The sequence below is a fragment of the Lissotriton helveticus genome, chromosome 3_1 (assembly GCF_964261635.1).
Source record: "Lissotriton helveticus chromosome 3_1, aLisHel1.1, whole genome shotgun sequence".
NCBI classification, from domain to species: domain Eukaryota; kingdom Metazoa; phylum Chordata; class Amphibia; order Caudata; family Salamandridae; genus Lissotriton; species Lissotriton helveticus.
The window spans coordinates 1040124895-1040140284 of record NC_136061.1 but is presented as its reverse complement, the minus strand read 5'-3'; the positions used below and the strand labels follow the sequence as shown (position 1 = coordinate 1040140284).

Genomic DNA, 15390 nt, shown 5'->3' with positions numbered 1-15390 from the left:
GGCGCTGGTAAATGCGAAAGCTGTCCTACCTAGGGTGGCCAAAATAGCAAGCCCTCACCTTCTGGCCCTTTTTACATCTACATTCAGTTTTCCTCAGACTACTTTGTCCTAGCATTGCAAAAACATGCTTCTTCACTAGCAACAATTGACAAACACCCCACCCCAGTATTGACGCAACTGGAAAGTATATGGTGGTGGAGTCTATCACTCATTGATGTATTTATTGCCAATTCTTTGGGCCTCCTATCCCATATGAGCGGTATCATGGAAAGAGATGAAGGAGCTGGTAAAACACCTACCAGTAAGCCATTGAAACACGGGACAATAGCTTGTGACCAAGGGAAAAGTTATCACCAATATCAGCATATGTTGCCCCTTGACAAAGTAGAATATACAATTTCGTAAGGCATCAACACAAGCATGCTCCCGCGACTTTGTTTCTGGCGGCGCATCAGAAGTTTTAGGCCTGAGGTGCAGGAGCACCTGCTTAACCTCCTATTGAAGGAGAGCATCTTTTCCCCCTCAGGTTTGACAAGATGCTTGAGAAAATGTAAAAGGACAACAAGACAGTTATGTCCATCAATGCTTTCCAGGCCACTACTCTAAAGACTGTGTTTTAGTGACAACAGTTCAGAGGCGGGGCTCCACTTACCAATGAGCAAGGTTATCCGTGGCAAGAGCAGTCCAGCAGGGGTTTATCCACCTCCAAGCAATGACTTTACATCAGTTCGTTCCCCACCACATCTGGCTCTTCCAACACCTTAGGATGGCACATTATGGGTTACCCTTCCCTGTTGAGAATAGATCACTCTCAACAAGTGGGTTCTCATATTGGTAGGACAAAGTTACTTCCTTGAGTTCACCGCTCCCATCCCCTCAACATTCCACCCCACCACCATGGCCACAGCAGAGCCCGCTGCCGGATTCTCAAAGCAGTAGTAAAGGTACTCCTCACGAAGGGCAATATAGCAGCGGAGCCTTTACAGTAACGAGGACATAGTGTTCCCACTCTACTTCCTAATTACCAAAAAGGATGGTTCCCTTTGACCGATCCGTGAACCTAGGCCCTTCAATTGCTAGATTCTGTCAGAGCACATCCACATGAGAGCACCATCCTCGATGTCATCCCACTGCTCCAACAAGGGGACTGGATCATGGCACTTGATCTAAAAGACACATATTTATATAACCCCATCCACTCGGACCACCACCAAAACCTCCTCTTGGTGGTAAGTAGTCAACACTACCAGTACAAAGTTCTACCCTTCTAAGTCTCTACTGCCCCAGTGATGTTTACAACGTGTCTTGAAGAGATGTCCAACCTCTGCGCAGGACGCCATCCATGTCTTCCTGTAATTAGATGACTGGCAGCAGTAGACCACAATACCAAGCACCCACTCAGATGGCCTTGTCCCAGTTGCGCATTCTACGGTCCAATATCCATGGCAAAGTGACACCTCAAAACCAATTGGATACAGACCTTTCTAGGCTCCATCTTAAAAACTGTAACCAGGGGAAAACGTATTCCAACAAGCAGAGGATGATAGCATTCTAACAGCTGCCCTTTTTTCATACAGAACATCCTCATCTAGTAAGGAGTGTAATGAAACTGTTGGGAATGATCCCTGCATGCATTGTTATTGTCTCACACACAAGCATCCACATTCACCCCTTTCAACAATGGTCACAAGCAATGGGCAAGTGAGGAAATCTAGTGTTGATAAAAGATCCTACTCTCCACTCTGTGCAGATGTGGAACAGCAGCAACCTGGTGCTCTGCAACCTTTTCCTTGACCCTATGCTGCAAAGGACCATTCCCACCAATGCTTCACTGATGGTGGGGATGGGGAAGCACTTCAGTTCCATCATTGTTCAAGGTATGTGGAATAACCAGCATTATAGCCATCACAACAATTACCTCAAACTTCTGGCTGTCTAGCCTTCAAAGCCTTCCTCAAGCTCATCTGGGGAAGGACAGTTTTAAAAAAAATGATTGTCATGTATGAGATTCAGAAGCAGAGTGGGACTTACTACCTATAGCCTTCTTGACTGGCTCAAGACATCTGATGTTCGACAACCCCCATAAGGTCAACCTCTTTGCAGAGCAGTTTCTGGGGTTGAACAATGCAGAGCGGGTCCCAAAATATTTTGGGACCTGCTCTGCAAGATACATTAACAAGCCCCCATTTCCTCAAAAGGTACTTTCAAAGGGGAGTCGTCCTGATCATCAATCTTTATCACCCCAGCAAACGTAAAATATCAAAACCTCCCTTCAGGCACCCGCAGGCAATGTGTTATTGATAAGGGATATTTGCCTAAGTTTTTCTCTTAACCCTCTCCTTCCATACTTGGTAAGGAAGATACGGCAGGTGTCCGTATGGCATCAGGATTAACACAGCCACCCAGACCCCAAACTGCTCAGCCATACACTTTGCCACTTTACGTCCTAGATTTTGACTATCTCAGCCTCCCACAGGAATGTACTCTTATTCTGTGTGAAGCATCTAAACCCTGCATGTGTGCATACTACACAACCAAGTGAAAAAGATTTGTTCATTACTGCATTTCCTATCAAGTAGACTCTTTTAAGGTTTCAGTACAAGACATCATTTGCTACCTCCCACACCTAGGAAGGACAGTCTTGGCAAAACCCTGCATACTCTTAGCTGCAGTTGGTGCATAAATGCAAAATGAAAAACATTTGTCCCTCGTCAAGATTCCTGTATTGAAGGCCTTCGTGGAGGGACTAGAGTGAATCTTCCTATAACACCACCTGCCTCCATGTGGAATCTCAACATAATCCTCACACGGCTACAGTTTCTGTAATAGAAGATTGTTTTCCTAATATGAATAGCCCTCCTAGGGCATATTGGCGAGCTTTAAGCGCTAACAATCCAGGAACCCTTCATTGAGGTCCACAAGGAAAGGTGTGACTGCCTTGGGCAGACCATTGAGTTGCCTGTCTTCTTTCTACAACCAAACCCTGAAGCCAAAAGAGCCTTACTGGAGCGCTCATGTACTATATAGACATAACCATACTCTTTGTGACCATTGTCAAACTTTACAGGTGACACCCCCATCTCAAAACCCGGTATTGGGAGATGGATTGTTAAGTACAATCACACTTGCAATGCTAAGGAAAAGAGTGCTTTTCCTGTGCACCCCACGGCCCACACCATGCTTAAAAAGGGTGCAATTATGGCTTTCCTCTATAGCATCCTGATATCTGACATCTCTGAAGCTGCCACTTGGTGAACTCGCATACATTTATCAAACATTTCTGATTGTATATTCTAGCCCATCAAGAGGCACTTGTGGGCCAAACTGTAATGGCTTTGTTCCAAACATCTGCGTCATCTGCCCACATCCACTGCTTTGGGAAGCTGCATTTAAGTTTATGAAGAGCATTTGTATATACAGATAAACAGACTACAAATGGAAAATATTACTGACCCTGTAAGCATCTGTTCCTAGCGTGTTGTGCTATAGATCACATGTGCGCACTCTCTTTCTCAGAAGCTGGCGATGTTCACACTTCTCTTTGACACTACACTCCACTTACACTACTCACCCACTGGACAGAAGGGAATCTAAGGTGGAGCCTGTGTCCCTATGTAGTGTGGACTATGAGGCGTGTCTTGTGAATCCAAGTTCTTAAAATAAAAACATGTTGTGACATCTGAGCCCACTACTTGATGACTGGAGTTGCAGATCACGTGAATCTACAACAGTACATGCTAGCACATGTATTTACAGGGTGTCACATTTTACTTTTTCTGAAGTCATTGCTCTAAATAGCATTTAACTAACCATTACGGTATTGCTGGTGTGTTCAGAGCAACAGTTAGCTTGTTCATTTACTCCCTTGGAATATAGTACCGTTGACTTGTCTTCTGACCTCATCATCTCATGGTTGGATCTTAAGCCATATTTTTGCAAGAATGGGTTACACTTGTGCCATGTTGGATCGGAGCTGTACATTTACATGACTCTTGACGTCATTCAAAAGAAACTAACGCTCCCTATAAACATGAAAGTGCTTTTAACTAGATCTGCCCGTTTTTGTAACATTTTATTTGCTGTTTGTTTTCCCTTAACCTTTTTTTATTTGTAGCCAGATCCCTAGAACTGTGCCTTTTGATATGAGTTGAAGTTTAGAGTGGATTTGGTAATTGTAAGCATTCGACTGCCAGAGATCAGGGTGGGTAGTGGCGAGAGGCGTAATTCCTACAGACCAGTCGTCCAGTTTTTCTCTTAGGCAGTTTCGAGACCTCCTTAAAATACTCCGGGCTCACCTACAGGCTGTTGAAAGCTCAAGAAATAACATCGCAAGAAGTGCTGGAGGAATCGCATGCAAGACTTTGCGAGCAAACTTGTTTGCTTTCGGATTATGTTTTGAAACAATTCAGTTTTGTGTCATATTTTATTGTTCCTGCTGCCTATGCTGACTGCAGGTAAACGTGTTACTACTATTGTGGTAGCATTTGTGCAAATTCAAGCTAACACGCATAGAAAACGCAGACAGTAAGCCTCTATTTTGTGCTTCATGCTCTGAGCACCCTGCAAACAAAATATATTTCACAGGTTTAGAATGTTACAAGTGCTTTACCATTTCTGTGGAGTTAACGTGGCTATTAAAGGAGGTTTGTTTTGTACTTGTATGCCGCATTTTTAAGAGGATTTTTACATTGTAGCTTGCACTTGGTTGATTGCCCCCATTAAAGATAAATCATGAAACTGAATGTAACCTTTTCTGCTTTATCATGTGCTGGCTGCCAGCCATAGGCATACGAGGGTTGTAATGTCCGTAAATCCATACGGATATGGGTGGGCTTAATATGCATGCTTCGACACTTCAGCCTCTCACAAAGCGGTTCAATCGCCAAGACCATTTTGGACTCTAGAAAACGCAGATTACTCACTCGCATGACTCACGAGGGTAAGAGTCATGATGATTGATTCTTCTAGATGCTAAAAATAGAATAATAGATCAATAGAAAATTTGAATGAAAGATCTTTTACTGTAATTGAATAGCTGTGCGCACAAACTGCAAAATACAGAATTTAGTACCACACCTTGACGTTTGTAGTTCAATGCGCCTTGGTCTTCCAGCTCCTATTTCCTGAAATGTATGCTGTCTTCATGAACGCAACTGTTCTGTTGATGTGCAGTTTTGAGTTTGAATATATATATATTTTTTCTTTTAGAATAAAGACAATGACACCCTGAAGGACCTTTTAAAAGCAAACGTTGAGAAGCCTGTCAAAATGATGGTTTACAGCAGCAAGACGCTGGAACTGCGAGAAACGTCCGTCACCCCTAGTAACATGTGGGGTGGGCAGGGCTTGTTGGGTGTCAGTATTCGTTTCTGCAGCTTCGAGGGGGCCAATGAAAATGTCTGGCATGTTTTGGTAGGTATATCTACAACTACAATGTATTTTCAGATCCTGTAAATCTCTTGCCACTTTACCTATATTTGAGCATTGACTTTTTCATCCTCGGTGTTGCAATCATGGCTTTACCTTCTCCTTGCTTGTAACCAGTATTTAGAAAGCAGTTTATTGTGCATCATTTGTATGCCTGGTGGCGGCCAAAACCTTTTGATTTTACTGAAATCACATATGCAATATACTTGCACATACTGCCTTTTATCTGGTTCTCGTCTGCCATTGTTTTGGTATATCGTTTACATATTTCTTCAGCCCACTACAGCATGGGGCAGTGGGTCGCCCTGCTTCAGCCATTGGCTCACTTCACTGAGAACGACGGCATTCTTCTGTTTTTTACAAGGAGCACCTCCGCACAAGGAGTACTTCCCTTCAGTGCCAGGAACTGCTACCATTATGTATGCTTTTTGAGACTAAAAAATAGTATTCCTTTAGCCAATGTTTATTTTTTTATGTAGTTTTCTGAAAATATTAATTTCTTATTTTGAAAAACAGAATCCTGCCTCACATGCACAGACTTTCCTTACACAAATTGTTTTCCTCCTCTCCTTTCATGGTTTCTTTACAGAACATGTACACATAATACCAAAATGATTAAAGAAGGGTGCTTAAGAAATGGACATAAACTTGTAAAAATAACAGGTAGTAGTAGTTGGATAGGTAAAAATGACACAGTAATGTAACTTTTGTGTATACGTACATCTGTGCAGATGTAAATTCAGCTTACACTTCGCCTAAATGGATGTGGTTTCTAAAGTTGCTCAATCAATAACAAGGAGTATATATTAGCTATATACTTTTTTTTACCACTTCATCATTCCACCTTCCCAATATATCCTTTGATATGTCACAACTCATTTGCTTCTTCTGAATGGGGTTTGCCTCTCCTCTCTAGCAATATCAAACCTAGGGTCTCGTTCCTAAATTGAATTTGAGCCCGTTGTCCAATCAGTTTATCATACCAGAACTGCAACCTTTTACTTATGCACGTTCTGCTGAACTGTTGGCATCAAGTCAAGATTTGGGAGCACCCTGACATTCTCTTCCACAGACGCTGTTTAAACATTTCACATTGTTCTACATGTAGGAACATGCCCTTTGTAAGCTGTGTAATTGTTCTTTAGCGGCAGGCGTTGTTCCTTGTGAACTCAAATATTAAAAAAGAGCTCAACATTGGATAGGGGAGACGCCTCAGTACTTAAGATTGTAAACCTTCTATTTGCAGTAATCCAAGCCGGTACTACCTTGTCGTTGCACAAGGAAGAACCATATTTTCCTGTAATGTACATTAAAACTTAAAAGGATTTCTATTCCTGTACATCCCCCTGCTAAGAAGCACCTACTCAGTGCTATTATCACTGTGTGATGCTTATTATTTTTACAAATGAAAAGATTTTATTGCAGGAATATGGCCAACATGTTCAGACAGCTGTTAGTAGCATATGCTTCCAATAAAATCCTTTAGAAATGATACCATTGGACCAGTTTACCAAGGCTAGACCTATTGACTTGGCTAATGCTTAGTTAATTATTGTTATAAAAGTTAATCACTTTGATAAATATTTCAGGTCCATATATACAGCCCTTAAATCTCTAGATATATTTTAATATGTGGAATTTAATAAATACGGCGGCGTCCTCCTTGTATAGTGACAATCTAATCATATTGGAACTTTTTCCTGTTAATGGTCATAGTTTTTATATGTAACTGGTGTCCAATGAAGGCCCAGGAGGGGGCACCATGCCAGATTTTCAGTATATCCCACCTAGGATAAATTCATATATAATTAATCAAAATGGAACTCCTTTACATGAAGGTTGTTTGTCCTGAATACTGGCATGGATCCTACCCCGACACCCCTGAAATGTAAGATTTATTGCTTTATTTTAGATCACAATGCTCCGCTTGACACCTGGGCATATGTTGAAACCATCTGAACAGAATATACCCATATGCTATAGATATCCTATTAGGTTTGAATTATACTGTTTAATCACACTTAACCACTTTCCAAATCTTCTCATATAAATACATTTAAAATGTTGAAATGTTTTCACATATGCTAACCTTATAAAGTATTTTGTATGTTTTTGGCTAATTAGAGTGCATTATTTCCAAATCTCGCACTTCAATGTATATAAATGGTAACTTCGTCAACTGTACATTTTATGATGTCATGATACTTAATTGAGGTAGTGTTTGTCTTGAGTACCGCCTTGTCGTAGGCTTATAAAATACTTTTGCAACAGTTAAAATTCTCTTCTCATTCTTGACATTTTTCACCTTTTACCTAGCTTCAGTTTCCTTCCGAAACACAACTTCAAATGAGCTCCATTCTGATAACTGTTTCTTCCTCGCTTCTTATTGCAGGACAAAGATACATCTACGATGTTAATGTGAAGTTGCAGCAAGACATGTTTTACTTCAACATATTGACCCTGTGTCCTTTTATTTTTTTTATTTTTATTTTTTCAATAGGAAGTGGAACCAAATTCCCCGGCAGCACTTGCAGGTCTCAGGCCTCACAGTGACTACATTATTGGGGCAGATACAGTCATGAATGAGGTAATGCATTGTTTAATTTGTCTCAGAGGGTTATTCAAAGCATCTGTTTGTAAGTTAGTCAGTTGGCTATGCTGCTGTCTGAGGAATGCTATATCTTCAAGGTGTATGGCCCCACATAATGATCCTAGGCTAGTGAGGCCTCTGTTTCTGCATGTTTTCACCGTTTTTAGTTCAAGCCTGCAACAGCATATGGGCTCTGGTTTGCAAGACTTTTGTTTACAATAAAGGGCTTGGTGCCCGCCTTTTGCTACCATTTCTTGGCTTCAGTGTCACTCTTCTCTGCTGCCTCCTAATTGGTCTGCGTAGGCCAAGCATCATTTATTTGGAGCATGGACCAAGCACAGATTGATTCAAAGTAACTAGTGCCCGTCCGCTGCTTGGCCTGTTTTTGCAGTACTATTTATTCTTCCCCTGCCCCACTCTGGTACACCCCACTCCTCATCCACGCCTCCTGCCTTGTGTTGTTTCCCTTGACCCTGCTTTTTTTTCTTTGTACATTTTGCACAGCAGCGCAGGCTGTTCCATGACATGACTTAAAAAAAAAAAGCGCTATGACCTGGTCAAAGCTGACGCTATGCTTTTTTTCTGTAATTTAAGCCATGTTTCACAGCAGCTCACCCTGCTGTGCAACGTCCTAAAAAACATTGACAAAACCAATAGATCTTGTATGTGCGAAAACTGTTGGCTTTGTCAATGCTCATGTTTTTAAAGGTGCCATGATCTCGCCACTATATCCCTGATATGTTGACAGACATGCATGATCCGGGCATGGTTTGCAGCATGGCTGCGCTATGCTCTTGTGCTGTGAAGAGTTCAGGAAACTCTGCACCAATCTGTTGTCAAGTTGAGGGGAAGTTTAACAAGTTTAAGTTTAGGCTCTTTGCATAATAGATGAAAAGAAAGCAGTTCACAAGAAAGTAAAAATACTTTTATTTATACTTATTGCATTGCCTTTATTTCTGTTAAATTCCAAGACTCTTTAAATGCAATTTCTTAAAGCACATTTTTTTTTTTACCCAGACATATTTCAGTATTGTCTTTCCACCACGGTTTCAGTGCCAAGTAGTTTCATAGTTCCACTTCTGAAGTGCCCAGTGCTGTGCTGCCACTGCAGACTCATTTTGAATCCCTTCTAGGCGCTTCCCACCTAGACAAGTTTGTCTTTTTATGTACATTTCATATTTACTTATGCTAAGCCTGTGTCAGACTGCTCCCATGCGCTATAGAGCCATTCAGTGGCAACTCGGGCACATTTCCATACCACACTATGGCACTTCATGGCACCACTCTGCTTTATGCCACTCTGCTCCACTCCACGCTATGCCATTTCACTCTGCTCTACTTTGCTGCTCTGCTCCACTGTGCCGCACCACAACCACTCTGCCCCACCGCAATTACACTCGGCTACTCCGTTTGCCACCCCACTCGGCTACTCCGTATGCCACCCACCCCTCTCTGTGCTACACTGCTCCAACCTATTAACATTTAGCCATGCTGAGCAGTAGCCCTGCTCATGTGCAACATGGCTAAAAAACATTAGCAAAGCCAATAGCTTTCGCACAGGTGAGAGCTATTGACTTTGCCATCTGTAGCTATTTTGCCAGCCTCTTTTAATTAAAAAATAATAATTAAAAGGTACATCTTCATATGCCTACATAGAGGCTTATGATAAACCCACTTGATTTGTTGGTCTATTCAGTTGTCATACACAGTTTATTTCAACCATCTGAAAAAGACAGTCGTAGATTCCGTATCTTAGAAGTTCCCCCAGGCATCAGACTGGATCCAGAGATTTTTTCTTAGCAATACCCCTGCACGTCGGTAGGTGGCGTCAGTCAACTCTGCTTTCGGCGTCTTGGTCGCTGGGATGACGTTGCGGTGCCTACCTAGACGCCACCCCTGCGCGCTGATGTCAGTTCTTTCTTTTTCCGCGCCAGCATAGCGCAGATCCGGACTTTAAAAAAAAAAATATATATATATTTTCATTGAACGAATGCTCTGCAAGATACTTAATATATACAGAATAATCTGGATAGTGCCAGTGAGGGTATCAGGTTTGTTACTTGTGCAATACAGTCAGTCCTTTATAATATAGTAGCAGTAAGTTCAACCCCAATAACATTTCATTGCAATTATGAAGTTCCATATGACCTTCCCTCCCAAAGTATCATCCACAGTTGTAATATTTCAGGTCCCTCTATATTCCATCTACCGGCCCTAAACCTTGCCCCACTTCTTTGGGCACCCATGGCTTTGCTACAAAAACTTTTTCAGCTGCGCCGCGCCAGTCGAGATCCGCCTTACACTCCGTAACCTTCGGAGGTTGAGTTGCTCCCCACGCCCTTGAAATATTTATTTTAGTACTATGTCTGCTACCATTAGCCATATTCTTGTGTATTTCAGCCATGAGTCTTTTTTCTTTTTTCTTCTTTTTGTTTTTAATCGCTCCGTTGTGTCACAATTATGTCTTAAGTTTTTAGTGATTCAGAGCCAATTGTACCTTTTCTTTGCACAAAAAGATACTTCTTTTCCTGTTGTGTGTATTAAAACTAAAATGGAGTTCTGTAATCGGTTATTTTTTAAACGTTTAATATTTGTATTGTAAGCACATGACCACCACGTTAAGGGGGTGTTCTCTTTCTTTTTTGTTTCCATTACATATGGCTGCAATCAAAATAAAATAATTAATCTGTGTGTGGGTGTAAAAAATAGAAAATCTACAGCAGACAGTTCTGTTCTGCAGGCAACTTGCAGTCATCCAGCTACATTAAAGTGGAGTATCCCCTATGTGGAGCTACTCCGATTAAAGAGAAATTGTTCCAGAAAAGAAGATTGAGAAAGCAGCGAAAGAAGTTTTAAAGAGATTCATTACAATCTTAATAATCCTGTAGGTCTTGAGAAAGTGATGCAGATTTGATAAAATATAAGGAAGAAATTGCATGTTACAAAGTGGCAGCCATCATAGCGCAGTCTTCGATGAAATCTTTTGAGTACATTACTTTTTCTAAGTTGACGATTTGTAATGCCACAAACTATTGAACCTATGGAATGCGATAAATTGTATGGTGCAGGCTGACTAAACGTTGAGAAAGGCGTCAGCCGAAACGTGTCTGTCTAACCTCTGAATAGACAGAGTTTGTGTCCTTCTCTCAAGTGTGGTTTCTTCTTTGGTCAGTTCTAAAGCAGTGTCATTTTGTGAGTCCACCCTCACGTACAACCAGCACCGCCTTCTGGTGGTCCGGAGCTGTGATGTATAATTATTTTTCTCCTAGTAGCAGTTATCACTGGGTAGTTGTAGTTAGGATTGCTTTTCCATTGACTAGTTGTTTTTTGGTTTGCTAATAACTTTGGCGTTGTTTGACAAATCTTCACAAAACTTTCCAAAAAACCAAAAGCAAATTCACCTGAGCTCCTTCCTGGAAAGTTTTGGAGGAATGACGCCAAATTTAACAGGAACCTAGATCTTGCCCCGCAGATTTTGCTTTCTGTGATTTGGTGTAAATCCGTTGAGTAGTGTTTGAGAAATTATGGTTTAAAGTAATTTGATATCTGGACAGTTGGGTCAGAAGGACTGTCGCAAGAGTCCTTCAAACCCAATAAAAAAAAAAAATGGAGTTTTCTGATTGGCCCAGGAAGCATTTTTTCCCTTGGGCCAGTTCGCTCCTGCTGGAGTCGGCCTCCTGCGGGAACAAGCACTCTGATTGGTTGCCAACAACATGAAAAAGTTGTTGCTGGAAGTCATTACAGGACTTGAAGACTTGGTCCCCTGCCCTGAAGTAATAAATAATATAGGGGGGCAAGATAGGGATACCCGGCCCCTTTTGGCCCTGTGGGGGGACCCAGAGGGACGCCAGAGTCCAAAATAAAACTACTCCATTTTGCCGTCATCCCGCTGGACTCCTGCTGAGATGCAGCAATTTTTTTTTTAAATGGCGCAAATATATTTGATCTCTAATCTTCAAAAGATGCAGGGACCTACCTTTCTAGACCCATGTGGGAAGAAAAATACCGAAGTCATTCATTGGTTTTTCAAAAGAATTTTGAAAAAATTATCTTGATTTCAGCATCCTCAAATGAACAGAGAGAGTATAGCATCTACATGGAAGTTCCTTTGGCTGTGCAGAATTGAAATTTATTTTATACTTGATTACTTCTCCTAAGCTATTTGCTGTAATATATATAAAGGAATCTGCACCACATCTGCCATCTTTGAATATCACTTGCCTTTATGCAGAATCTTAAAAGTTGGTTTACAAGATACCTTTGGTTAAAAAAACAAAACAGTTTGTGCCACTTCATTAAGTTGGCAGGATAGACCAGTGTGAAGTGCTTACAGCTAACATGTGTGACCAGCAGCTTGAGTCTCAGCAGGACATACCTAGCCTTTTATCCTTCACAGGTTGTTGACGCGAGTGTGATTAAATAAGGTAACATTAATAGCTGGCATTCGGTCATATGAAACCGCTGTAATAAAGCAATTTGTTAGTATGAAACTGTGATGAAAATGGCTGTGTATTGCAGAAATACTGTAGCAGAAAGAGGTGAATCAAATTTGCACCTTTTTCATTTGAAAAAAAATCCTCATTGTAAGATTAGTCCCTGAATATGTTAAGTTTTTGCTATTGACCCATAACATGATAGTTTAGCAGTTGTGGAAATAATTTATTTGAAATGCTTTTTTTTTAATGTTGTACGTAAAACATAACAAACTTTTAAATAACTTGTTAATTTTATCTCGTTTTTCTTTCATTCTGCTCCATACCCTAGTCTGAAGATCTCTTTTCCCTCATTGAATCACATGAGGGCAAACCATTGAAGCTTTATGTATACAATACTGACACCGATAACTGCAGAGAAGTGATTATTACACCAAATTCTGCCTGGGGTGGTGATGGCAGGTAAGAGAAATCTCCAGTATTTCCTAATATAGATATGGGACTTCTTTAGAATTGCTCCATTTTGAAATTTCTGTTTGTTCTCCTAAAAGTCTAGGATGTGGCATTGGTTATGGCTACTTGCATCGAATACCCACGCGTCCATTCGAAGAAGGAAAAAACATAATCCTTCCTGGGCAAACCCCCCCAGCACCAATTTCGCCTATCAAAGATGGTTTTACAGAAGTAAGGTTTTGTTATTTTGTATGATTGTATTTTCTATTTGTTTTATGGTAAAAATTGCGGTCTTGATGCTGTAGATGGAGAAAGTATAGCACATATATACTAACAACTATGAGTTTGTGTACTGGCGATGATCAACTTTAATTCCTAAACTTGTATCAGTGGAACTTGTTCCCAAATCTCCTTTGTGGCTTTTTTTTTTAATCTTCAAAATTGCTGTAGTATGGGATAAACTGTTTAAAATACTGCCCACTGTAGGATGAAAAACATGTTCAAGTAGAACTTTTCAGATAATCCAAGTGAAGAGGTTCACTCTGTGTTGTCCAGCTTTTGATTTCCATGGTTCAAGCCCCACTAACATGGTTTTAAGCTCTGTCCCCTTTTTAAGTTGAAGATGAAAAGATCACTTTGTATATCATGGGTTCTCTCTACATGCAACTTCAGATTTGAAAGTACTTTTCATTTGATATTTCCAGACTGTGTACATAGAACCGAGGTGTAAAATTGTAAATTAATTTGTGGGACATTTCTTATAGCTCTTCACTTCAGTGTATGCAGTAGTGTTATGCTGAAAGATATTCAAACTTGGATGTCCTTGTTCTTTCTGTGCATTGTAATGTTAAGGCAGGATGTGTCATATCAATGGGCTCTTAATAATTTGCAATTGATTATTTTCTCATAAGAGACAGCTGGGCACTACTAAAAGTATGATGCATTAAAAACCTTTAGCATAGTTCAGCGATACAAACATTGGGCACTAACCTGGAGACTAAAATGGACAAGATATCTAGCGAGGCCAACCTACTCCGAACGGACCTGGGTAATACCACAGAAAAAGCAAAGGCAAACGAGTCAGACATCCGAGAGTTACAGTCCACCTCAAAAACGTTGGAAAAACGGGTCAATGAACTGGTCTACCAACACAAACAGATGGCCCTCAAGCTGGAGGACCAGGAAGGGAGAGCCCGCAGGAACAACATACGCGTGGTGGGAGTGCCGGAAGGAATGGAGATGGCTATGGTTGAACTTTTCCTGGAGGACCTCATTCTTGCCCATCTCAAGCCCAAGCGCCTGTCGAGCATATTTACGATTGAACGAGCCCACCGCGCACCGGTCCCAAAACCCAAACTGGGTGCTCCGCCAAAGGCAATCATCGCGAAGCTCCTGAATTATACGGATAGAGACGCTATCCTCCAGACGGCAAGACAGATGGGGGACCTGCAACATGAAAACGCCACTATTCGTTTCTTCCCTGATTTCACGCTACAAGTCCAGCGGGAGAAGCGTACATTCGCGGGCGTTAAGGCAGCACTCCGAGAGCGGGGACCCAAGTACATGATGTTTTTCCCAGCCAAACTGAAGGTCAGGTCATCGTTGGGGGGGTGGGGGGGGGGGTGGTAAGAGAGAGAAAAAGTCCCTGTTTTTCACCACGCCGTCGGATGTGCAAGATTGGCTGGAGAGGGAGTCCTCGCAGCCGCGAGATCGAGCAGAGGCTGGAAGCTGGAGAGACAACCAGGTGGCATCGCCGGGATCTACGGCTGGAAGGGTGGAAGCGGACGCCCAGAGTCAGCGGTCCTGGTGATCGAGGTCAGCCAGCCCAAAGTGGGGGTCTCTTAGGGACGCTGATGGTAGCTAGAGACTACGGACATGTGCACTAGACCTCTACGAACAGTAAGATATAATGTCGTGATGCCATAGATTTGGGGCCTTTCTTATATGGGCTGCTCTGGTACTCCGAGGGGAGGGACACCTTGACCTGCTTGTGGCGGGACACTAACTGCTGTGACTGAAATCAATTGTTTAGGGATGTGCACTTGGGTGTAAGAGGTTTGTGGATCGGGGGTGGACTTGGGCGGCGGCTGGAGCTGGGACCGGTGAACTCTTCTCTCCCCCCCCCCCTCCTTTAAGGAGTTTTTCGAGAGGGGGAGGTTTCCTCACTCCCGGGTTGGGTTTGGGCGAAAGGCGCTCTGCTAATTGGGGATGTGGGTAGTTCGAAACCTACGGAGCAGGGAGGGGGGCTGGGGGGGCGGCCGTCATGTTGGGGAAGGGGGGAGTTGGGGGTGGGTGTTGGGGGGGTGGGGTGGGGATGATGGGGGAATGTTTGGAATGGTCACACCAGGATTGTACTGACACACTTACGCATTGTACCAGGAACTACAGGGCTTTTTTGTAGTAAATAGTGTGTATTACTATGAGGTGGGATAAAAGCCTCAAGATTCTGAGTTGGAACGTCAACGGGCTGGGGGATAAGCTCAAGAG

General features: G+C 42.2%; 1 protein-coding gene across 1 annotated transcript in view; it reads left to right on the top strand.

Annotated features, from left to right (window-relative positions):
- Positions 1-15390, top strand: part of GORASP2 (golgi reassembly stacking protein 2) — a 160978-nt gene that overhangs the window by 24701 nt on the left and 120887 nt on the right. The window contains exons 3-6 of the mRNA XM_078681586.1: positions 5209-5412; positions 7928-8014; positions 12782-12912; positions 13002-13134. Coding sequence (XP_078537712.1) covers positions 5209-5412; positions 7928-8014; positions 12782-12912; positions 13002-13134 — 555 coding nt within the window. The remainder of the gene's footprint in view (positions 1-5208; positions 5413-7927; positions 8015-12781; positions 12913-13001; positions 13135-15390) is intronic.